General features: G+C 43.2%; 1 protein-coding gene across 1 annotated transcript in view; it reads left to right on the top strand.

Moving 5' to 3' along the window:
- The window catches only part of CTNNBL1 (catenin beta like 1), a 161,345-nt gene that overhangs the window by 24,047 nt on the left and 113,898 nt on the right, over positions 1-23,400 (top strand). Inside the window, exons 2-4 of the mRNA XM_003983481.5 lie at positions 6,327-6,515; positions 10,554-10,660; positions 20,542-20,681. Of these exons, the coding sequence (XP_003983530.1) occupies positions 6,327-6,515; positions 10,554-10,660; positions 20,542-20,681 (436 nt within the window). The remainder of the gene's footprint in view (positions 1-6,326; positions 6,516-10,553; positions 10,661-20,541; positions 20,682-23,400) is intronic.

Genomic DNA, 23,400 nt, shown 5'->3' with positions numbered 1-23,400 from the left:
CATAAATGTAGGAGTTAAAAAACACAAATTCAGTGAATAGTATTACCAAATAGATAGCAACGTATTTGTTGTCATTGTGTCCTTTCTCAATCATTGGGTATTAAAAGGTATGGCAGGGGGTGGGGCCTGTCATATATTGGCATTAAAAAAAGGATCCTCCTGTTAGAACCTGTTAGTGGTAACCTCCCTTTCCAACCTTGAGGTTCTTTGATTTTTGAAATCAGTTGTGTAAAAGAGCGGTGGGAAGCTACATGTAGTGTCTCCTATGAGCCAGACTCTGCTGGGCATTCTAGAACATTGGCCTTCATGTACTTACATACATATATATACATTTATACCTAAATGTGTGAAAGTGGTCATTGTTCCTAGCTTATAGAGTGAGAAGACTCAGGCTTAGAGAGAGTATAAGTTACTTTCCAGGGCTGCTAACTAAGCAGAGGGACTAGGCTTTGAGTTCAGGAAAATTTGACTCCAAAACTCATTCTCTGTATAGGATATCACCATTGCAAACAGGTTAACAATGACTAGTTAGTGTTGCAAAATAGGAAAAGCACTAAATTGGGAATTAGAAGCCTTGTATTATTGCCCATCGCAGACAAATTGCTTAAAGTCACTAGGCTCAGATTTCCCTATTTCTATAAAGAGAGGGATAAACTAGATTATCCCTTTGAGCTCAAATTTCTGAGTCTTTATACCATTGTTTCATACTTAGGAAATAGTACTTGATGTCCCTACTTGGAAGGCCCTTTTCCGAAGTTACCTGAGCTTCTTGGTGCTAGGTGAAAAAGTCCTGGTTTATAAATTCCTGCTGTATTATAAGGTTATAGAAGATTTCCTTTGACGTTTTCCATTTTTAATAGAATTGAACGTATTTTTTTCTCCCATTAACATGAAAGTACATTTTTATGAAAATCACCCCCTTTCTAAGTGAGGTAACTTACAATATTGAACGCACTTAGACGTCCCCTCCGCCCCCCACAGTACACATCTCCACCGTTATATCCTGGTATAGATGTGCTCTTCACATTAATAATTGCACTGTGTGTTTTCATAATTTATCATAATGATGCCATTATTGCTTATTATAGAAGTCCCCTTTCTTCCCCCCCACCCCCAAGTCTAATTGAGGTCGAGACAAGACCATAAATGCGATAATATAGATTGCATGCTCAGAGGAAATGGAGTTGGTTTCATAGTGGAGTTTTAATTTAGGCTTCGTTCTGGTGATGTAGCCTCTTCCTATGGTACATTACTTTGAGCCCAATATAACTGCATTTTCCCACAGCTCCTCATTATAGCTACAGCTTCTCACTGCTTTTTAATTAAAAAAAAAAAAAAAGAGAGAGAGAGGGAGAGAGGGAAAAATGAAACCAAAAGCTTAGGTTGGATATTGTCTGGGTACGCAGGGAGTATTCCTAGGCAGATTACTTATTTAATTTTTTAACTCTTTCAAAGCTTTCATGGAGATGTCTTGATTTCTGCTTCCAGGGGGATAGATATGTAAGTCATCCATCACACATGCACACACATAATAGGCATCAAGGTTTTTCAGAAAGTAAAAAACCTTTCAGAAAGTAAAAATCATATATATATGATGCTTTTACTTTCTGAAAAACCTTGATGCCTATTATGTATATATGTGTATATATATATATATATATATTATGTATATATGTATGTATATATATATGTATATATGTGTATATATATATATATATATAATCATTTTTTTCTCTAGTCTTGTGGGCAACAGAAAACAAAGCAATGACTTGATGAAGAATAGTTTCTTTTGTCATTCCTTCATCTTGAGGGATCCCAAACACCTTTCAGATTCCACAACAAATTAATCTCCGAAGGTGACTGGTAAGAATGGCTGAATCCTTTTGGGATTGGTTTTGTAAGCTGCAAGGAGAGCTCCAGCCTGAGCTGTTGACCCCTCTGACAGGCTGGGAGTGTTACATTCCCTTCCTGAATCCAGAGGCCTTTGGCTCTTCTGTAGTGGAATCAGTTTGACAGCCCTGAGATTCTTCTCCACTTACATATTCCTGTTTTGTCTTGAGTAACTGATCACCCTCTCGGTGGTGAATATTGGTAAATGTAGATCTTTATTTCTAGGTCAGCGTGTTGTTAGCTTCATAATTTTGGGGGGGGGCAACCTTTCACAAACAAGACTTCAGCTTTTTGTGAGTCCATATTTTATGCAGTGTTGCTGGAAGGACAGTTCCATTTTGGCTTTATCAGGGAATAGGAATCCCTCGGATGAAAATCCTCTAGATCTGTGGTAGCCAGTCTTGTAGCCGCTAGCTGTATCTGGCTCATAGGTACATGAAATGGAGCTGGATCTGTGCTGAGACACGCTATAAATGTAAAGTAGCCTACCAAACTCCAGAGACTTACTGAGTATGAAAAAAATGTAAAATATCGCATTAATAATTTTTTAATATTGATTATATGTTGAAATGATAATATGTTTAATATATTCTGTTGAAAAACATTAAATTTAAAGCCACCTGCTTTTTTTTACTTTTTAAAGTGCATCCCCTAAAAAATTTAAAATTACATTTATAGCTTGCATTACATTTTGATTGGGCAGCTACGTCCTGGACTGTTACGCCCCCTAGACAACAAAGCAGGGTTTATCTTATTCACACTCAAGTCCCCAGTTGCCAGCACAGGCCTTATACATAGTTGGCATTTAATAAATATTTGTTAAAGAAATGAATCTAAACCTTTATTCTGAGTAGTCAAATTTCAGAGATGAGTAGAAACTTCACCCTTTGGAGTGTTCGTGTCTGAAAAAGAGACAGTTGAGAGTTGAGAAAAACAAATTTTTTTTTTTTTAAGTTTATTTTGAGAGAGACAGAGAGAGTGAGCAGGGGAGGGGCAGAGAGAGAGGGGGAGAAAGAATCCCAAGTAGGCTGTGTACTGCCAGTGCAGAGCCCAGTGGGGGGCTTGAGCTCACAAACTGCAAGATCGTGACCTGAGCTGAAACCTAGAGTTGGATGCCCAATCGACTGAGCCACCCAGGTGCCCCCGAATGGCTTACCTATCTTTTGGAGCTGGGAGCTGATGATGTTGGTGAAAGAGCCATGTCAGAACATCCTAATGGGTTCTGCCCTGCTCTGCTGGAGAGCTGTCACAAGAGAAACTCAAGCTGAATGCCCTGTGTGACGGGGAAGGGAATTGTAGAAACAGTTATTGAACCTGAAGTTTGCCCCCTTAGGGGTGTTCTGCTTAAACTATTCCTAAAGATGAACAAAGCTGTTCTTGTCTCAAGAATCCATACTGGCCCTGTCTGTCCCCGTGTCCCCATTTAGACATGACCCAGATGGAAGCCTGGGACTACCACTGGGCCAGCTTATTACTTGAGGGCCCTTCAAGCCTTGCAGTTCCTTAATACATTATTTGTTGAATGAATGGTTTAACAAATACTATTCTAACATGGCCATGACTTTATCTATGGGTATATGTTCTCGACTGAACGTCCCTCAGACCTGTCTCAGTTAGGGTCTTGGAATCATGGTAGATTAGCAAACTTCGCAGAGATCAGGTTCAACTTTGAGAAGGGGCCAGGTTGTCTTTGCAAGAGTTTATTGAAGGATCTCAGGCATCCCGTCTCCCCCGCTTATAAAATAGAACTGTTAACCTACTTCTCTTCCCCAGAGATGTGGTGGAGATTAAAATAGGTGCTTTAAGTTCTGCAGAAGGAGAATGCTATTTCAGTGGAAATGATTAGAGGTAAAAGTGGAACTCCTCCCCTACGTCTGAAATGTTTGTTTTAAAAAAGTAGATCGGAAGGTGTGTTCCAGAGAGACATTGCTGGTGTTCTCTCAGTTTTACGTTTCTTAACCGGGGAGGTCGGGGGGGCGGGGTGGGGGAGGTATTTAGCTTTCTCCTTTGAATTGTGGTCCACTGCCTTTTCTCTCTGCCCTCAGAGATACGCCATCCAGAAACCTCCTTTCCGTGGAGAACTATGGAGCTCATGCTTTGATTTGACTGCTGCGGCAGGCTCGCGCTAATCAGAATCGCAGCAGGGCTCGCGTTATGAGCCTGAAAGAATTAGTGTTCCCAGGGGGCTGAAGTTCCTTACCTGCTGGGGAGCCACACATTTCTGGTTTGAAGCCTGCCCTCCTTTAGGATCAAGCTACCTTTCCTTCCTTTCTCACTTGAAAACCACCGCCTCCTTTTTCTTGTGCTCCCTGGTAACTGGCATATTGATTTCTTTCTTCTTTCTCTGCTGATTTTCTTAGTGTAGACCAGTAATGATGACAATAGATTTTTGTAATTTTTGTATTTATGGAAATAGAATGTTATCATGTGAAATTATAATCTCTCTCACGGAGGCTAGGAACAGAGTGAAAAATAGCGGGTGGTAACCCACAAACCGAAATGTCTAACGTGAGTTTGCTAAGCAGTGTCATATGCTCAGACTTACTGGCACACCTGGTATGTGGAACCAGCAGGGTGTGTGAATACAGAGGGGAATGACTTTGCACTGCTGGGATAGTGGAGTTCAGCAGCGGTGTGGATTAGAAGTCACAAGGTGAGGTGTGTAATGTGTTTAGTAGAAATTTGTCTCTTATCACCAGACAGCTTAGTGGCTTGGCAGCAAATGTGGCATTTTCTTCTTTGGTAGTAATAACCCATGTTGCACCTAGCGCCCTTTTGGTGTGCTAGTTATCCTAACAATAAAGAAAAGCTCATTGAGCCTAACACAGATGTCTTGTGTTGCGAACCACAGAATCATGTGGATTACCTTAAATAATGTCTTACATTTGTTCAGTACTGTTAGAGTTTAGCATGCTTTCACTAAAGTTTGCCACCTTTTGATACAGGGTTCCGGTTATGAATGAGTTCTGGGAATCCAGTGTAGAGCAGAGTGACTACAGTTAACCATACCGTATTGTATACTTGAAAGTTGCTAAGAGAGTAGATCTTAAATGTCCTCACCACTGAAAGAAAGAAAGAAAGAAAGAAAGAAAGAAAGAAAGAAAGAAAGAAAGAAAGAAAGAAAGAAAAAATCATTTTTGAAAAGTAATTATATGAGGTGATGGAGGTGTTATGTGGTAATTGTTTTGCAATACACACATACACACACACACACACACACACACACACACACACACGAATCAGATAATCACATTGTGACACAATGTTAAATGTCAATTACATCTCAGTGAAGCTGGGAAAAAATGGTAAAAACACACGCACAAAAGCATCCTTTAAAGTTCACAGGGAAAAGGGTTATCATTTCCGTTTGTCATTTGCAGAGAGAAAACTGAGGTGTAGAGAGGTTAAATGACATGCCCAAAGTTGCATCAGCGGTAAGCTGAGCTGGTGGGAGACGGTGGGCTATTTGATATCTGGTGCAGTGCTGTTTCTCCTCGGCTCTGAAGCCCATTTCAGGAGTGCCCCCATTTTATTCCAATGTAATAAAGTCCCTGTTAAGAACGCCAACGGGGACTGCAGTATCAAAGGCAAAATGAGGACCTAACCGTACGGCGGACAGAGCCCTGGACCAGAAGTCAGGAAGTGCCAGTTCTGTTTTCAGTGCTGCCGCTGGTGTTGTGACCTTGGGTAATACTGCGTCTGGGCCTTACTCGCTAAGGCGGGGACTTCGGAGTGCGGTAGACCCTTGGATGTTCCGTATGTAATATTCTCTGTTTCAGCTGCTCGTGAGTGACTGTAGTCTTTCTTAGACGTGGATTAAAACCATGTGCGAAGGGATTGGTGTTGGGGATTGTATCATAACTAGTGAGCTGAGCCTAACCTATCTCAAAGTGGCTGTGTTCCCTGGGATTTCTGTATACACAGGAACTTTTGCAAAGTGGTAAAACTTTGCCTGTTAGAAAAAATTCTGTAAAGAAAAGAAAAAAGCCAGCTACCTTGTAGGTGATTTCAGTCATGTATTTATGGAACATTAAAAGTCTGAAAAATGACCGCTTAGAGCTTTACTTCATGTTGTGGGAGAAATCGTATTGTATGGTGCTTTTCAAATGGTGAATTTTTTTTTAATTTTTTTTTAATGGTTATTTATATTTGAGAGAGAGAGAGGCAGAGCGCAAGCGGGGAAGGGTAGAGAGAGAGGGAGACAGAATCTGAAGCAGGCTCCAGGTTCTGAGCTGTCAGCACAGAGCCCGATGCGGGGCTCGAACTCACAAGCCACGAGATCGTGACCTGAGCCAAAGTCGGATGCTTAACCGACTGAGCCACCCAGGTGCCCCTCAATCGGTGAATTCTTGAAAGCTTTCAGAATATTTGCTATGTAGGCCCTTCTGTGTCTTTTCCAGCTCTGGAATCCTGTATTTCTTTTTTCTCTTTTTCAGCCCAACAGAGGCACCAAACGTCCCCGGGATGATGAAGAGGAAGAACTGAAAATGCGTCGGAGACAAGCTGGCACTCGAGACCGCAGCCGCGGTCGGGAAGAGGAAATGAGTGTGGCAGAAGAAGCCGATGATGACAAAAAAAGACTGCTTCAGATTATTGATAGAGAGGGTGAGGAGGAAGAGGAAGAGGTAAGGTGGCAGGTGTGGCTGGCCCTGACACAGTATCCACGGAGTGTAATTTTAGGCTGAATACTTAATTTCTCTGAGCTTTTCAGCTTAACCTGTAAAATGGAGTTAAGATTACTTCTTGCACAGTATTGACATGAAGGTTAAGTGGGATAGTGGAGTTGGGAAAGCATTTTTCAAAGTGTGAAGATCATTGTAGAGTTTTAAAATTATTCTGGATTATGTGTTGCAATCGAGACCCGAACACTGAACTGTGGGGCTCTTGGTCTTGAGTGAGGAGGGTCAGGGAGGCTTCCTAGACATGACACGTTGAAGGCACTTAGATTTTTTACTGTAGTCCATAGTCTTTGAAAGAGGCATAGAATTTTATCAGACAAGTGGAAGAAGGGCTTTTCAGTTGAAATGGCATTAACAAAGCAACAAAGGTGAAGTTCCAGGGGGAGCTAAGAGATGAGGTATTTAGGGGTGACTGAAAAATACAGTTTAAGAAAAGAGGTGCCTAAAGGCCTTTCTATTTGCTGTTCCAAAGGATGCCTTAAAGGCCCACTCATGCCTGCCTCAGGACCTTTTTACTTCTGTGCCCTTTGTAGAATGTTCTGCCCTTAATGCTTTGTTTGCCTGGCTGGTTTCTTCTCATTCAGGTCTCAGCTCAGATGTGTCCTCCTCAGAGAAACCTGTCCTATCTCTGAGGTAGCCCTGTGAGTCATTCTCTCATTGTCTTACTTCTTTGTTCAGTACACTGCCTTCACAGCACTTCTGATCTGAAATCCTGGCTTGTTTATTGTATTCATTTGTTGTCCTCGTCCCACCTCCTGTGAAACAGGGACTGCCTTGGTTTTGCTCACAGCTGTATCTCTAGCACTCGGTGCCGTGCCTAGCTCTTGGTAGGCCCTTGATAAGTATTTATTGATGAGTAAATGAATGAGGCTAAAAAGAGTAGAGGTAAAATATCAGTGATTAAAAATAAAATGACCTTACCTAAGTGTCTTTTTATATCCTTAAGTGTTAACTTGTGTGTTACTTCACTCTGGCATTTTGTTCAATATGAATTATGGAAATAGATTCTTAAGAGCCAGCTGTTTTTTGGTTCCCTGAAAGACCTGATGCTAAGTTTGGATTTAAAAAATGAAGCTGGAGTGTGAATCTGAGAAGGGAAAAAAAAAAAAAATTGATTCATATTCCGGAAAGGTCTTTACTGTGTTGTGACAATAACTCTCTCCTCATTGGGATTTGTACCAGTGCTAATTTGGGGGTCTGCCCCTAAAAGATGGTGACACTTTGGAAATCTGTGGTGGGAGACAGGCCCGAATTTCCTCTCTGAGGGCAGCGGCCCTGCTAGGCTTAGACAAACAGTGTGTGTAGCACATCCTCCCCTCCCCTCCCCTCCCCTCCCTCCCTCCCTCCCTCCCTCCCTCCCTCCTTCCTCCCTCACTAGGTTCTGCTCAATCTGTTAGCCCTGCAGCAGCAGTTAATTGGCAGGTATAATTCCCATGTAGGGCAAGGCTGGTACTGGAGGATTAGGATAGTAGCTGTCATGGGTAAGTGGTTTCTAGCCTGGGAGACAGAAATGTAATGGGGGACCAGGCCTTCTGTTAAGGGACGGGGAAAAAGAGATCGCTTTGTAAAAATGACACATGGAAGACTGCAAGTCCAGGAGTTATTTTCTCACTGCCACCAAAGTCCCATTTGATGAAAAGCAAGTGATGTTTGCCCCTGTGAAGTCACGTGAGCTTGTAAAATATTAGTGTCCTTTTTGTGCTACATCACCAGCATTCATCTTTCTGAAATCTCCCTCTGCTTTCTGACGTTGAGCTATTGGAGATACTGCTGTGGTCGATGACTAAGACTGATAATTCAGTTTTCCCCCAGTGTTGAAGAGAAATTAAAGGAGGGAAGGCCAGACCCTGGAGAGGCTAAGGTTCTGGGAATCCTCTGAGAGCTGTATTAACACTAATACGGTTTTTTTCCTACAGAGCGGGCAAGACGTCGTTAGCCCTTGGAAAGAAAGAAAATGGAGGTTGAGGTTGCTTGATTGTGATTTAACCATCCCTAGAAATTTAGATCAGGTAGTTAAATCCTAGTAATACATTGGGTACGTTGTGCCTGTTGCTTATAGTAACATTAAGAGTTTATGTTCATGTAGTTGTAAAAGAGTTTTACCCACCTCATCTCTTTAGGTCATCTCTATGACCTTGAAAGATACAGGTAATGTTTCCGTCCGTCCTTCCTTCCTTCCTTCCTTCCTTCCTTCCTTCCTTCCTTCCTTCCTTTACATCTTTGCTGCCTGCTTGCTCTGTGCCAGGCACTGGAGAATCAGAAGTGAACAAGTAGACATGGGCCATCGAAAGGGGTATTTGCCCTGGTTTAGGGTTGGAGAGATTGTCTGGGCCAGATCCTGCCAGACCTTCCTTATATGGGTCATGTGAAGGATTTAGGATTTTATTCCGAACACCAAATGGATGAATTCAAGAAAGACTTAAGTAGAGTCAGTTGGACTTGGTGAGGGTTTGAGGATTATATTCAGCAAAGTGACATCGCCATGTGGCTAGTAAGTAGCGAAGCTAGACTCTGAGTCCTGACTGAGCCGGGGCATGGACTTCAGTTTATACTATCTCTTTAAGCTGTAGATACCAGGATGGGGTGGGAGTCCGGTAGAGGCTCTCAAGGCCCAGGAGTTATTGATAACATCAAAGAAATGTGTCATGGCCAAAACAAATTTATAGGTATCTCTCAGTTAAAACCCAATATATGAAAATAGAAATTTAATAAAATAATATCTAACATCTTAGAGTATTTACACAATTATGGGGTGATTCAGTGCTTTCCAAAAGGGTACGTTTCCAGCGCTTTAAAAAAAATTTTTTTTAATGTATATTTACTTTTGAGAGAGAGAAAGAAGAGAGGGGGAGAAAGAGAGAGAGAGAGAGGGAGGACATGTGGGGGAGGGGCAGAGAGACAGGAAGAAAGAATCCCAAGGAGGCTCCACCTTATTAGTGCAGCATCCTATGCGGGGGCTCAAACTCACGAACCGAGAGATGACCTGAGCTGCAATCAAGAGTTAGACGCTTAACCAACTGAGCCACCCCGGTGCCCCACCGGCTCTCTTAGTAGCAGTTCCTTTATTGCTTTTAGGGGTGAGTTGTGGTCAGTGACCACAGAGCTGTGGAGCCAGCAGTCAGGAGGGTGTCAGAGAGACAGAGTGCACTGCAGCATGTGACTTTAACCTCGACAAGAAACTGAGGAGAAAACATTCCTGAAATTGTTGCAGACGTTTTTGGGGAAAATGATTCCGTTTTCAAAAATTCGTTTTATTTACCTTTGTAGTTATTATTTGAGTGTTTGAAATAAGAAAACTGTATGGTCTACTAGTTTTTTATGCTTCCCCTGAGTGAGGTTATTAAATTCTTGATGCTGTATCAGGCCTGCGAGTGCCTCTCTGATTTCCTTCTCAGCAGCCAGTAAGGAAGGACCAGAAACAGTGATGTGTAAGAGATGTAGAGCAGTGACTGCTGCTGGTCAACAACCATTCTTACAGTCTGGGCTGTACAGAACTAGGCGGTGAGCTGGACTTGGCCTGTACACCGGAGTTTGCCGATCCCTGCTATGGGGAAGATTGAGGTCCACTGTCACTGACTCAGGCTCTGACCTTGAACAAGTTCTTTTAAGCCGGCCGAGCGTTATCTTATCTGTACAGCAGAGGAGAAGGATAGGTAAATATTAAATAAAACTCTCTAATGTTGTTGCTTATTCCATGCCATATAGTATGCTCAGGAAATCATTTGTTGAATGGGTTAGTGTCTAAAACCTTAAAACTGAGCTTCCTGAGCTGGATGTGAGACACACAGAGTGATACAAAGAAAGCGGCGTGTGGTCCAGACCCTTAACCTTCTTTCCAGTGAGGGAGACGAAGTATGTACTAAGGGTTTAACCCAGAAAGGTGAGTGGCAGAATGGCATGGAAGAGCATGGAAAAGAAGTAGTGATTAGTAAATAAGAAATCCCTTTGGACTGAAATTGTTGCCGTTCGTTTCCTTTATACCAGGAGGAACCACTAGACGAAAGCTCAGTGAAGAAAATGATCCTTACATTTGAAAAAAGATCATACAAAAACCAAGAGTTGCGGATCAAGTTTCCAGATAACCCAGAGAAGTAAGGCTCTGTTTCGGTGATACCCTTTTTCCTCCTACGTGTTGTTTGTTGTTTTTGTTTTGCTTTTCATTTGTTTTGCCTGCTTTGGTTTTTGTGATTTGTGCCAGGAGTCCCAAGACACACGTTTGGGAAATCACTGGAAAGACTCCTAGGGCGCAGAGTCAGTGGTACTCAAGGGTACGTAGCAGGATCAGCAAGAAGGAAAGGCATACCAGGCCGAGTCTGGAGAATTCATGTGGAGCCTCCCTATATCTTCTCTCCCGGTTACATGCAGACATGTTCCTTTCTCCCAGCAGTGAAATGCATCAACCTGTGTGCTCTGCTTCTGTCCAGGGAAGCCCATCTGAGACTTAGAGTCTAGGATATTTGTTGCGGACAGGTTATGTAGGCCTTTGTCAGCAATGGCTGTCAAAATTCTACGCTCCCAGAAGGAAAGCACATGTTCAGTGCTCCAGGTGGACAAAACACCCTTATCACTCAGGGAACCTTTCAAAAGCCAAGCTCCTAGATACCAGCCCAGGACTAGACTCTTCCAAAAGTCAGTCCTGTTCTGTTAAACTCTTTTCTGCATTATTCTTCTCAGGGTGCGAAGAAGACTGCTTATGCCCGTCATTAGTGATAGCTCTACTGTTGAGAACACGTCAAAGGCTTTGGGGTTAGACAGATATGGGCGTGACTCCCACATGACCTTGAATAAGTCACTTCTCCTTTCTTAGCCTCAGGCGTCTGATCTGTACAAGGAGGTAGTACCTCCTTCACAGAGCTGTTGTGAAGACACAGTGACAATAATGGCAAGTGTTTAGCTCAGTGCCTGGCACACAGTAAGTGCTCATGATGTGATCGTTCATGTGATTGTTCACTGTGTACTGTGAGGTGCTATAAGGAGGAATCCGATGTCTTTCAGTCCATCTTGACAGGCACTAGCATGGAAAGATCTCCTGTGATGTGACCAAGAAAATCAGGGTGTGGAATGTGTACAGTATGATTTAGGTAGGGAAAAAAAGTGAATTCTAACTAAAGGGATTTTCATATTTATACAGATTTTAATTCTAAATCTCTCTTCCCTCCCTGTCTGTCTGCCTCCCAGGACATACACTTTTAATGAATCTTAATAGGCCCAAGGCCCCTAGGCAATTAAGAGTTGACTAGTACAGTCTTTGTACTCAAGTTTATAGGTTAACAGGGAGACTGGCTATAAGTGCAGGGTAGAAGGAAATATACTTTAAAAGAGATACAAGCAGAGTGCTGTGGGAACATCCAGAAGAAAGAAAGTGAATACCAAGTTGGGGGCTGTTGAGGGCTTCACAGAAGAGGTGGTATTTGAGCTGGGCCTTGAAGAGTGGTTTTTGCTTTCAGAGTCAGGAAAGAACTTGGACAGGCCTGCCAGCCAGGATGATTAGCATGAACAAAGAAGGGCACAGGGGTAGCAGAGGACACATCGTCCTCATGGCGGCCTGGTGAGGCTAACACGATTCATTACGTTCTCTCTGTACTGCAGGTGCGGTACAGAGAGGAGAGCCTGGTTACCGCACCCAGGCCACAGCCCTCTTTGACAGGAGGAGTAGCTGCATCTGAGCTCAGCCTTCCCAGCACCCGAGTCCTGTCAGGTTCTGTGCTAACCTCCACCGCACGGTGGCACTTGTCATACTGCCCGCTGTGCGTGTGTGTTTGATCATACAAGGAATACGCAAACAGATTGTCGTTATAAAAAACGGCAGCAGTACGTAAGAAAAGTAAAACATGAAGGTTCTCCTTCACTGCACTGACCCTCTTTCCATTCTGCTACCCAGAGATGGTCTCTGTGAGTATCTTTTTAGATTGTTTTCTGTTCATAGATTTACATACGTAATGTTTTCCCTGCCTAAGTCATATTGTACATATCCTGAACCTTGATGTTTACAGGAGATCTTTCCATGTTGGTACGTGCATGTTTACCTTCTGTTTTCGGACTGGCGCGTAGTATTTCATGGTGTGGAGATACTGCAGTTTATTTATTATTTTTCTTTGGATGGACACTTGGCTATTTCACGTACTGACTTTTATGAACAATGCTGCAGTGAGCCTGCGGAGTCCCCGTGTCTTAGTGCACATTGTTTGTTTGGGGTGCATACCTGAGTGTGGAAGTCTCTGGTTGAGGGGATGTATTTTAGACTTTGATAGCTACGGATAGCCAAATTTGATAGCCAGGTTCCCCACCGTGGCCTCTTACTCTCCCATTGGCAGGCCTCTTTCCCTAAATTCTTGCCCACAGTGAGCGTGCTCAGTCTCTAACATCTTTGAAATTTGTTTTATAGCTATTTCTTTACTTAGTGGTCTTCCTGCATTAGACTCTGTGTTCCTTTTAGGGGGTAGACTGTGTCTTGCTTGTCTCTGTCTGTAGTACCTAGCACAGCACCTGCCAGACTGTGTAGGTGCTCAGTGAACAGGAGGGATCTTCTGTAGTTGAGGTCATCCTTGTTAATTTCCCATCCTTGGAACCCAAGGAGACATTCTGAGGAAGCTGTGCTGTAGGCTGAGAACACTAGACATTTAAGAACCACGGTGCTTTTTGGAATGCCAGTGTTGCCTGTGTCTGCCCGGACGTATGCCTCTGTCAGTTCAGAGCAGGGAGTTTCTGCGGGTCGTTTCACCACCTACGTCTTAGGTATCACAAATGCTCCAGGGTTACAGTCTATACAGTGGTTTTAAGAAAATGTTATTTTCCTAAAAAACAACGGCAACAACCACAGTGTTTTCCATTCACACAAATTTATACGCTATTTTTAGTTAAGTTGCAACATTCAAAAATTGACATTATGCCTAAAGAACATTTTTTTTTTTCATGTCCAAAAGCAGTTAGGAAACTACATTGTGTTTTAACCTTGAGTTCTTGAATTCTTACTGGTGCGGTGTCTTTTATAATTCTCTAGACCAGCAAGGTGCAATTAAGATGAAAATTGCTGGAGCGTACTTGAACGAAACTTTCCGGTTGAGATCAGAAACATTCACATTTATTTTCCCATATATGCAATTGTCATTTTGATTGCATACCCAAAAATGCCTCTCTTCATTTGGCTGCATTTCAGATTCAATTGACAATTCTCCTTATGCAGTCTCTACACCGTGTGATCGTTCTCCCAAACATCACGTTGAGCAGAGTGTGCTGCTTCCCCAGTAAGTCCTTAGTAGTCCTTCTCTTCATTTTTGTAGGGGCAGAATTACTTAGTTTAGTGGTTCTCAAGCTTTTTAGTCTCAGGACCCCTTTGCACTCTTAGATTATTGAGTGCCTCAAAGTGCTGATCTTAGGAAATTTTAGAATAATACAGGCATACATTTCATTAGCCATCAGGGCAATGATAGCATCAGGTGTTGTGTAGCACTTTGGAAAATTCCACCCTACACTCCTGAGAGAATCAGAGAGAAAAAGGCAAATAATGTTTTGGGTTTACTGTAAAAATAGTTTTGATCATAGAGACTCCTAAAGGGATCTCCAGCCACCTGCTACCTCACCCTGGACCCCAGGACCACACTTTGAGAATTGCCGATTCATTTGGGTGGAAGAAACATTATGTTCTCTGTGCATCAATAGCTGGTCTTATGATTGTAGGAGGACTCCTTGGTTTCTCTTGCTTTTCTGGTATTTTTTTTTTTTAACTTTGCTGGTCATCTGCTAATATTCATTCTTGTGGTTGAAGGAGAATGTCCTGCTGGTCTGAAGCAAATGTACACAGGCAGACTAGCAGAATATTCTTCATACCAGATGGAATCCACCACCCGCCTCAGCCTGGGTTACTGTTTTAATATGTCACTCTATTGCTTTCCCATTGACCTCTAACTTGATCCTTTCTTCCAGCTGTGAGTCAGCTGTTGCCAAAGGTATACCTAATCCCTAGACAGTCAGTCCTCTACAAATATTATAGTGTGCGCTTTAAATGAGTAGGCTGATTCTTGGTCAGCAAAAAGAGAAGAACATTTTCTTTGTTACAGCAGAGCAGACTTGAGGGTGCCTAGATTTATTGAGCATCTGCTATGTGCCAACTGTCGTTAGTCATATTATATTTATTATCTCTTTTAATCCTCACTATAATTTAGCTAGGAAGTTTAAGGGAGTTGAAGTTTAGAGATAGGCTACCTAATATTCTCTGCCTCCCTTGACCAGATTGGGGCCCTGTGCTCTGTGTTCCAGTGACAGTTCTCTTGGTCAGCACTGGACATCCTTACAAGGAATTGCATTGTATAGATTGTTTATATTTGTGGCTGGCTAGAAGCTCCATGGAGACAGCAGCTGGGATTGTTTTGTTATTTGTTACATCCTCAGGACCTAGCACAGTGACTGGTACCTAGTATATGCCCCACAAATGCTTGTTGACACACTGCTCTTGGTTACACGTCCTACAAATAGTCGGGCTGACCCAGGTCAGTCTCACTCCCAAGTGCAGGCATTTCCCACTCCAGGTCATTACTTAAGGAATACTGGGCCCCAGTGACATTTCTGTGATGTTTCCCTACTCACAGTTGACTTTTTGCTTGTTTTGTGTGTTTTGTTTTGATAAATTTATGACTTCCTAACTGAAAAATTTTGGGTTAAAAGTGCATATTTGGAGAAGTGCCTGGGTGGCTCAGTCAGTTAAGCGTCTGACTTTGGCTCAGGTTATGATCTCACCGCTCGTGAGTTCAAGCCCTGCGTCGGGCTCCGCGCTGATAGGGCAGAGCCTGCTTGGGATTCCCTTCCCTTCCTCCCCTCCCTTCCCCCCCCCTCCCCTCCCCTCCCCTCCCCTCCCCTCCCCTCCCCTCCCCTCCCCTCCCCTCCCCTCACCTCCTCCCCCCTTCTCTAGGAGTATAGCTTAAAAAAAAAAAAACAAAAACTGCATAATTGGAAGAATTTCCAAGTTGGAAGGGACTGAAAGTTGCAGTCCATTCTCTCTTCTTGATTTTTTTTTCCATATCATTCTTTATTAATTACCCCCAGTGACAAGGATCTGACTTTATAGAGATGCCTGACTTTACAAAGACATCATTTGGCAACTGTGATTTCTAAGATTTCAACTCAGAATGAAAAAGAATTTCAGCACATTCTCTTATGAGAGGATGTCTCGACTCCCTATAATCTTACCTGAATTAGTTTCCATAGCCCTCCTAAATAAAGCATGGTTCCCATAAGAGATGTTATGGACTTTAACGGTCATCTGATCTGCATGGTAACTCTTCTTTTTTTTTTTTTTTTTTTTTTTTTTTAACATTTTTATTCATTTTTTGAGAGACAGAGAGAGAGCACAAGCAAGGGAGGGGCAGAGAGCGAGGGAGACACAGAACCTGAAGCAGGCTCTGAGCTGTCAGCACAGAGCCCGATGCGAGGCTCGAACCCATGAACTGCGAGATCATGACCTGAAGTCAGCCGCCTAACCGACTGAGCCACCCAGGTGCCCCTGCGTGGTAACGCCTGCAGTATCTTCTTTTAAGCAGGCAAAAACACAGCTGCATTGTGGCGGCCACTTTCGTCTGCTCCCTCCTTTGCCAGGCATCTGCTAAATTTCTGTAATGGACCAGGGAGTGCGCCTGGCGCTGGGTGTCCGGAGATGAAGGAGGAGTCTCTGTCCTGGCAGGACTCTCTTATGGTCTGACTTGTATCGCGGTTACAGTGAACTGTAACCATCTTGTCCTTTCTACACATGTGCTCTTACTAAGCTGTGTCTGTCTCACTGTGTGCATTTGTGTGGCTCTGTGGTTCAGTGCGGCGCTCTGTGTGGATCCTGGGTAATTTTCCTCCTGTTGGATTTGGCCCATCATTATTGCCTGTTAGGAACTTTTTGAATTGATTCTGTCGTCTGCCGTGTTCCTTGTCTCCATAAGCTTTGCGTTACATGACATTTGTTAAGTTTGTTGTTTATGTATCTTCACCACCAAGTTGTTCCTCAAAAACAAGCCTAAGGAGGGAGCGGAGCCCTGCAGGATACCCCCGGAGGCTTGTCTCCAGGCTGACATTCATTCACTGATTATCCCCCAGGTCCCCAAATCATTTCCTTGTACTCCACATGACGTTGTTTAGTACTGTTTAGTGCCCTTGCCAGTTCTTCCCAGTAAAAATCTTTTGTCACATTACTCCCTACAATAGATTTTTTAAAAGCACGCATGTAAGGCCTGTAAGCCTGAGAGGTTTGCTGAGCCTGTTAGGTTCAGAGATGATACAGATCTACTGCCCAGTGTCTGGATTCTGCACCAGCTCTCCCACATCGTGATTCTCACTTGGCTTCCACACGCTGGGTGATAGGGAACCTGGTGACCTGGAAGGGTAATCTGTGCTTGTAAGCACAGTGGAGGGAGCCTTAAAAAAAGTGGTATGGGGGAGAATCTTGAGAAAAATAATTTTGAAATTGGAATAATAAGCAGGTTGAGAATAGACAAGGAAGTGTTGGAAAAGAAGAAAAACAGAATATTTTGCTGGAACAGAGAAAAATAGACTGTAATAATGTGGAAGTGTGGTCCTTCCTGGCTCAGGAATTTGTAAACCAGTCTCTGAGATGGAGTGAAAAGCCCATAAAAAGATTAGAGGACACATTAAAATTTAGTGCATGGTAAAGGTGGCATTTCTTCAGATCTGTGGAAAAAGGATAGATTATGGCATTGGGACAACTGGCCAAACACTAGCAGTAGATAAAGTTAGATCTTTGCTCCATATCATATGCCAAAGTGTATCTCGGAATTATTTACTCCTAAACATTTAAATATGTACAAACATAAAAGTAGTATATCATAAAATATATTCGATCTTAGCATAGGGGAAAAACCTTGCTTGGGCTACATGTGAAATAGAGTTCATAAAGGCAAAGATTTGATGACTTAGACTTTTAAAAACTTAAAAAAAAGTTTGTTTTTTAATGTTTGTTTATTTTTGAGAGAGAGAGAGAGAGAGCACCAGCTGGGGAGGGGCAGAAAGAGGGAGATACAGAATCTGAAGCGGGCTGCAGGCGCCAGGCTGTGAGCCGGCAGCCCAGAGCCTGATGCGGGGGCTCGAACTCCTGAACCGTGAGAGCATGACCTGAGCTGAAGTTGGATGCTTAACCGACTGAGCCACCCAGGCACCCCTAAAAACTTTTATTCTGAAAAGCACAATATACAAATCAAAGGGCAAATATCTTTCTCTGGTTTGTTTTTTTTTGCAACATATAGCAGAGGTTAATTTCCTTAATATAGAGTGCTTACAAATCGACAAATTAGATGAGCACCCTGATATAAAAATGATCAAAGAAGAAACACAACCAGTAAACATTAACAAAAATTGAACTGTCTTAGTATCAGAAATGCAAAGTAAAAAATAAGTTATATTTCTCATCTCAAATTGGAGGAGATTTTAAGTAATACTGGTTTTGAGGGGGGCGGGGGGAACAGGCACTTCACACACTGTTGGTACCTTTCCAGCGGGCTATAGCAGAATCTGTTAAGTTATGCACACTTTCTGACTGGGCACCTTCCTGGGAATTTACCCTAACGCAGTAATTATGAATACATGCATCCTAGTGTCATTTGTTGGAGATTGGAAACGATCTGAATGTCTGACAAAGGGGGATTGGTAAAATAAATTATGATAGATCCATGCAAGGGAATACCATGTAGCTTTTTCTAAAAGGTATTATTTAGATTAGGAATTTCAGATGGCTTCATCTCCTACCCCCACACTGGGATTGATTGCTGGTCTCTTTTTGGAGCGCTGTGTTGAGAAGGATTCTGAAGTCATGTCTGGGCTCAGCAGGGAAGAGTGCTGGGCTCAGAGATGGATTTTTGCCACAGGAGAAGGACTGACAGCAGCATCAGATACTGGCTTTTCCTGGTGTAGAAGAGTGTTTCATAAGGGAAATTGTTCAGCCTATGTTAACAACAACCGCAAAAATTGAGTATAGAACCATATACTATGTGGGCTGCTTTCGGGGAGGAAAAGGCTGGGAGTTAAGAAAAATTGCTTAAACCTACCAGAGTATTAGCAGTGGTTATTTCTGGTCAGTAAGATAATGGGCGATGTCTGTTTACCTTTTGAAAGCTTATCTTTCTTTTCCCAGTTTTTTATAAAAAGTATTTTATAATTAGAAAATATATCTATAAATATGAATAAAAAAAGTAATGGGAAAAAACAATGGTAAGGGATATTGTCTGAAATACAGGCATGTTTTAAAGAACTATAGTCTCCAGATTTTGTTCCTCACAGAGTCCAGATTTCTGGAGAGGTAGTGTGAGCCCAGCCACGCAGGCATCTGAATGAGGCCTATATGACTTCAAAAGTCCCGGCTTATGTTCCTTTTCTTTATGGCCTCATTTTAATTAAGCAGGCATCGGTGGATATGTAGAGACAAAAGATGTAATTCTAGAAGGGCAGATAGACATATTAATAATAGTAGTATCAGGAAAAGAACAAATGAGAGCAAATGTAGAGTGCTTTTTATATGTCAGGCACTTTTTTTTTTTTTTTCCAACGTTTATTTATTTTTGGGACAGAGAGAGACAGAGCATGAACGGGGGAGGGGCAGAGAGAGAGGGAGACACAGAATCGGAAACAGGCTCCAGGCTCTGAGCCATCAGCCCAGAGCCCGACGCGGGGCTCGAACTCACGGACCGCGAGATCGTGACCTGGCTGAAGTCGGACGCTTAACAGACTGTGCCACCCAGGCGCCCCAAGTCAGGCACTTTTTCTTAAGTGTTTAGAAAAATTTTTTTAATGTGTATTTATTTTTGAGAGAGAGCGAAAGAGAGCACGAGCCAGGGAGGGGCAGGGAGAGAGGGAGACACAGAATGAGAAGCAGGCTCCAGGCTCTGAGCTGTCAGCACAGAGCCCGACACGGGGCTCGAACCCATGAACTATGAGATCATGACCTGAGCCGAAGTCAGACGCTTAACTGACTGAGCCATCCAGGCGCCTCTTAAGTGTTTTATATGTGCTTATTCATTGACTCGTTACAGGAACCCTTTCGTTCCTACAGGAACAATAGGTAACTATCATCTTATTTACAGATGAGAAACGGAGGCACAGAGAAGTGAAGTAAGCGGCTAACTCAGGTTCAGACCCAGGCAATCTGGCTCCAGAATCTGGAGCTGCTGCCCCTCAGTTACTGTCAGTCAGGTGTTGTTCAGCTGCTTTACATGGATTGGCTCCCTTCCTCCTCGGAACAAAGCTTCCTATCTTGTTCATCAAAGGCTTAGTGGGCATTTCTTATATGTCAAACACTAAAGGAAGGCAGGGAGAGGCAAATGCAGAGAAGTTTTGTACTTAGCGCCTGGGCATAGGTTTGTTGAAAGGTTCAGGTGTGAAAATGTGAATGACGTATCATGCTGCATAAGGTGTGGTGGTGATTACAGATGCCAGAGACTAGATCTGCTTTACTTTTGGGTCTGCCCCCTAGTCGGCTCACTGAAGGACTGAAGGGAGGGGGTTTGGAGGAAGGGAGGGTATTTTTGGATGGCAGCAGAATCTCGGTATCTTCCTGTGGGGAAGGGGAATAATTGGCCCTTGATCTGAAGTGGCGGGTAAGAGAAACTTTTTCCAGATTAGTAGGATAACTGTGTCAGGGCAGCATAGTGGATTGCCACACCGAGTGGTGACGGTAGCTCATCCACAGCTCGTCTGCTGGTGGGCAGATCACTTCATGCTACAGAATGCTTCAGGAGCCTCTAAAAGGCAACTTGTGACTACAAGAATAAGGGGAACCCTGTAATGAGATCTGAATCCAAGATTGATTTTTGTAATGAGGAAATCGATTTCTCCAGGAAATTGTGTGACAGTATGATGTTTGGATGAGTGTACTTCCTGGTTGGTCTGTTGCAGACACTTTGACAGATTGTCTCTCTGTCTGGATTATGTTGTTCTTTGCTCCTCCCTGCTTTCCTTTCACTGATGCTGTCGTGTTTTCCTCTCCTAGGTTTATGGAATCCGAGCTGGACCTAAATGACATCATTCAGGAGATGCACGTGGTGGCCACCATGCCGGACCTGTACCACCTGCTGGTGGAGCTGAATGCTGTGCAGTCTCTTCTTGGGTTACTTGGACACGATAATACAGATATCCTTTCAGATCTGTCCTCAGTAGGAAGGCTGACATGGTGGGGGAATGCTGTTTACTCTCTTCTGTCTGTCTCTGCTGATGTCTCCTGTCACGTCTGGTGTTCTGTTTTCATTCTAATTACCTCTGGTCTTGAAACACGCTGCTCTTTACTCATTTGAAAACCTGTTTTTTATCTACGAATACATCTTGGGCAGTCCTTAATTGTCCTGTTTTCTCTTGTTAGTGCTGGAATTCATCATGATGTATCTATTCATACCTTAATAGCATTAATTTCTCAGGATCTTGATTTCCAGGCCCATGATAGCGGCAAGGCCGGATAGGACATGAATCTGTTGATCTAGACATCATTCTGCTAACAGGCGGCCCAGCGGATTTGAGACCAGAGGAGGCAGTGAACCGTGGTAGAAAGCACATTGGAATGTCTAGGAAGACAGGGATTTTAATCTCTTTTGTCCACTGCTGCAACCCCTATTCCTTAAAACAGGCTCAGTGCACAGAAACATTTACTGTTTGCTGAATGAGCATTAGATCCAAACAGATGATCCAGGTTTGGCTCCCAGGTTCATTTCTTGTGTGAAATTTGATGCCCCTGCAGCCCTCACTATTGGCACCTGCAGAAGTGGAGTTAATAACTTTTGCCTTGCAGTGTTACTGAGAGTACTAAAGGAGACGATGTTAAGGGCTAAGCAGTTTCTGATACACAGTAGGCACTTACTAGATGTTACTTTTAACTGACTCTGAACCGTGACTTCCAAAACCATCTTATACTTTGTCTTTGCTCTCAGATGTGCAGCAGCTTTCTGCAGTCGGTTTTTGATGTGCCTGTGGTCGGGGATATGTTCATTAAAGTAAATTCTCTTCCAATAGTTGTTCTATTTGAATCCAGATTTCCGAAGGTATGAGACAAATGTAGTTAGTCTGCCTGAGTGATATTCACGGGGAATCTGCTGCTGCTTCATGTTATTTTCATCTTTCTGGTAATCTCTCTCCTGAGAGCATGTCTGACTAGGTTCTTTCCTGCCTGATATTTCTCATAGAAATAAATCAGGGAATAATTTTAATGCAGGCTTCTTGAAGGGTGATCTTAAACCATTTCTGATACTTCATGTTAGGTTTGAGAGTATTAAGAATCACTCCGTAAGTCCTCAGATTGATGAGTGGGTTCCCCAGGGTTTTCTGCTGAATTGTGGGTTGTATGAGAACCCTGGTCAATTAGCGTGTTTCTGGGTAAGCTTAGTATAGGGTCTCATGAAGTCATTCGGTAGACGTGCTTTGAGTGTTTTATTACGTACCAGGCACTGTACTAGACTCTGAGGAACAGTGGACTATACTGGATTATCAAGCAGCATCAGGCAAGAAACACATATTTGGGTATCGACCATCTGATCGGTCCCATTCAAGGTACTAACTAGTCCTCACAGTGTCGGTAAGGGAGAGTTCTAGTTGTGACTTCACATCTTAACTCACCTACAGAATGGTAGATTTTCTGAATCTAAACAGACCTTAGAGATGACTTAACCCAGTGCCTTCTTTATTTCTTTAGTGACGCATCTGAGGTCCAGATGTCGGACAGCCAACTGTTGAGGCTGAGGCTGGCACTCTAGGCCCCTGGTTGATGTCCAGCCCAGTGCTCTCTCCAGCGCCCTTTGAGTCCTCTCCTCATACGACTTGCCACGTCCCTGACGGCCTCGCCCAGTCGTCAGCTCCCTTGTGTGTTCACACACGCAGCACCAAGTTTGTCTCTGCAGACACGGCCCTCATTCTTTTTTCTATCCCTGCTAAGTCTAATAGTAGCAGCCTTCCGAAGATGCTGACACTTTGCTGATTCACCAGGCTGGTTCCTGCTGGGGAGAAGACTGACGCGAGAGCGCTGTTCGACATCGGTATACTTGGGAAAGGCAAGGGCACAGATGTTCCAAGTTGTTAAGTTCTGGTCTTTAAAAAGGAAAAAAACAAGTCCCCCTATAATAACTTTGACAGACTGCCACTTCCCTCCTGTTTTCTTGAGAGCCAGGCTGCATTTTTCCCCCTCTAGTATGCCAGCCTTCACCCTACTGCCCTAATGATATTTTTTTAAATCTGATTTTTAATTATGCCCTACATCAAATTTAAAGTGCATTTGAAATTTTTTTAATTACCTAATTTTAATTAGCTAAAGCAATTAGGGGAAATGTCATCCTCCTCAAAGTACAGTTTTTCTTGAAAGTGGTTTCAGGAAAGGGTAGGCCCTCTTGACTTGCAACTGATGCATCCTCTCCCGTTTTGGGACGGTGGTCTCCCCATAGCCTTGCACCCTGTGTCTTGTCTTACCTGTGGTCTAGAATGGAGATTTTTCTTCAGGAGACGCTTGTTAACAATTTACTGTTGTACAGCTGTAACTGCCCGAAACACCGTACCGTGAATGAACAATTTCATGGCAGTCATGACTTAGATTTTTCATCTTTTTTAACTCTTCATTTATCAACCAAGACCATACGTGGCTGGTCATGCCCCCCACAAGCTCAGGTCATCTTTGCCTTTGTCCTTCTCTGAGAAAACATAAACTATAGGGATTTTAATTGGATCAGAGGCTGGTTTGTCGTAACCTTAAGAGCAGAGGATGTGAGACGACAGCTTGTGCCTCGTGCTTTCAACCGTGAGAGGCAGCTTCAGAGTTTATTCTGGCGCTCTGCATCGCTGCTGCTGGTGAGGGCTTGTCAGTGCTTCTGGGCCCCGT

This window comes from Felis catus, chromosome A3, assembly GCF_018350175.1.
Source record: "Felis catus isolate Fca126 chromosome A3, F.catus_Fca126_mat1.0, whole genome shotgun sequence".
In the NCBI taxonomy this organism is placed as follows: domain Eukaryota; kingdom Metazoa; phylum Chordata; class Mammalia; order Carnivora; family Felidae; genus Felis; species Felis catus.
The sequence above is the reverse complement of the archived record's forward strand: the minus strand, read 5'-3'. Positions and strand labels throughout refer to the sequence as shown.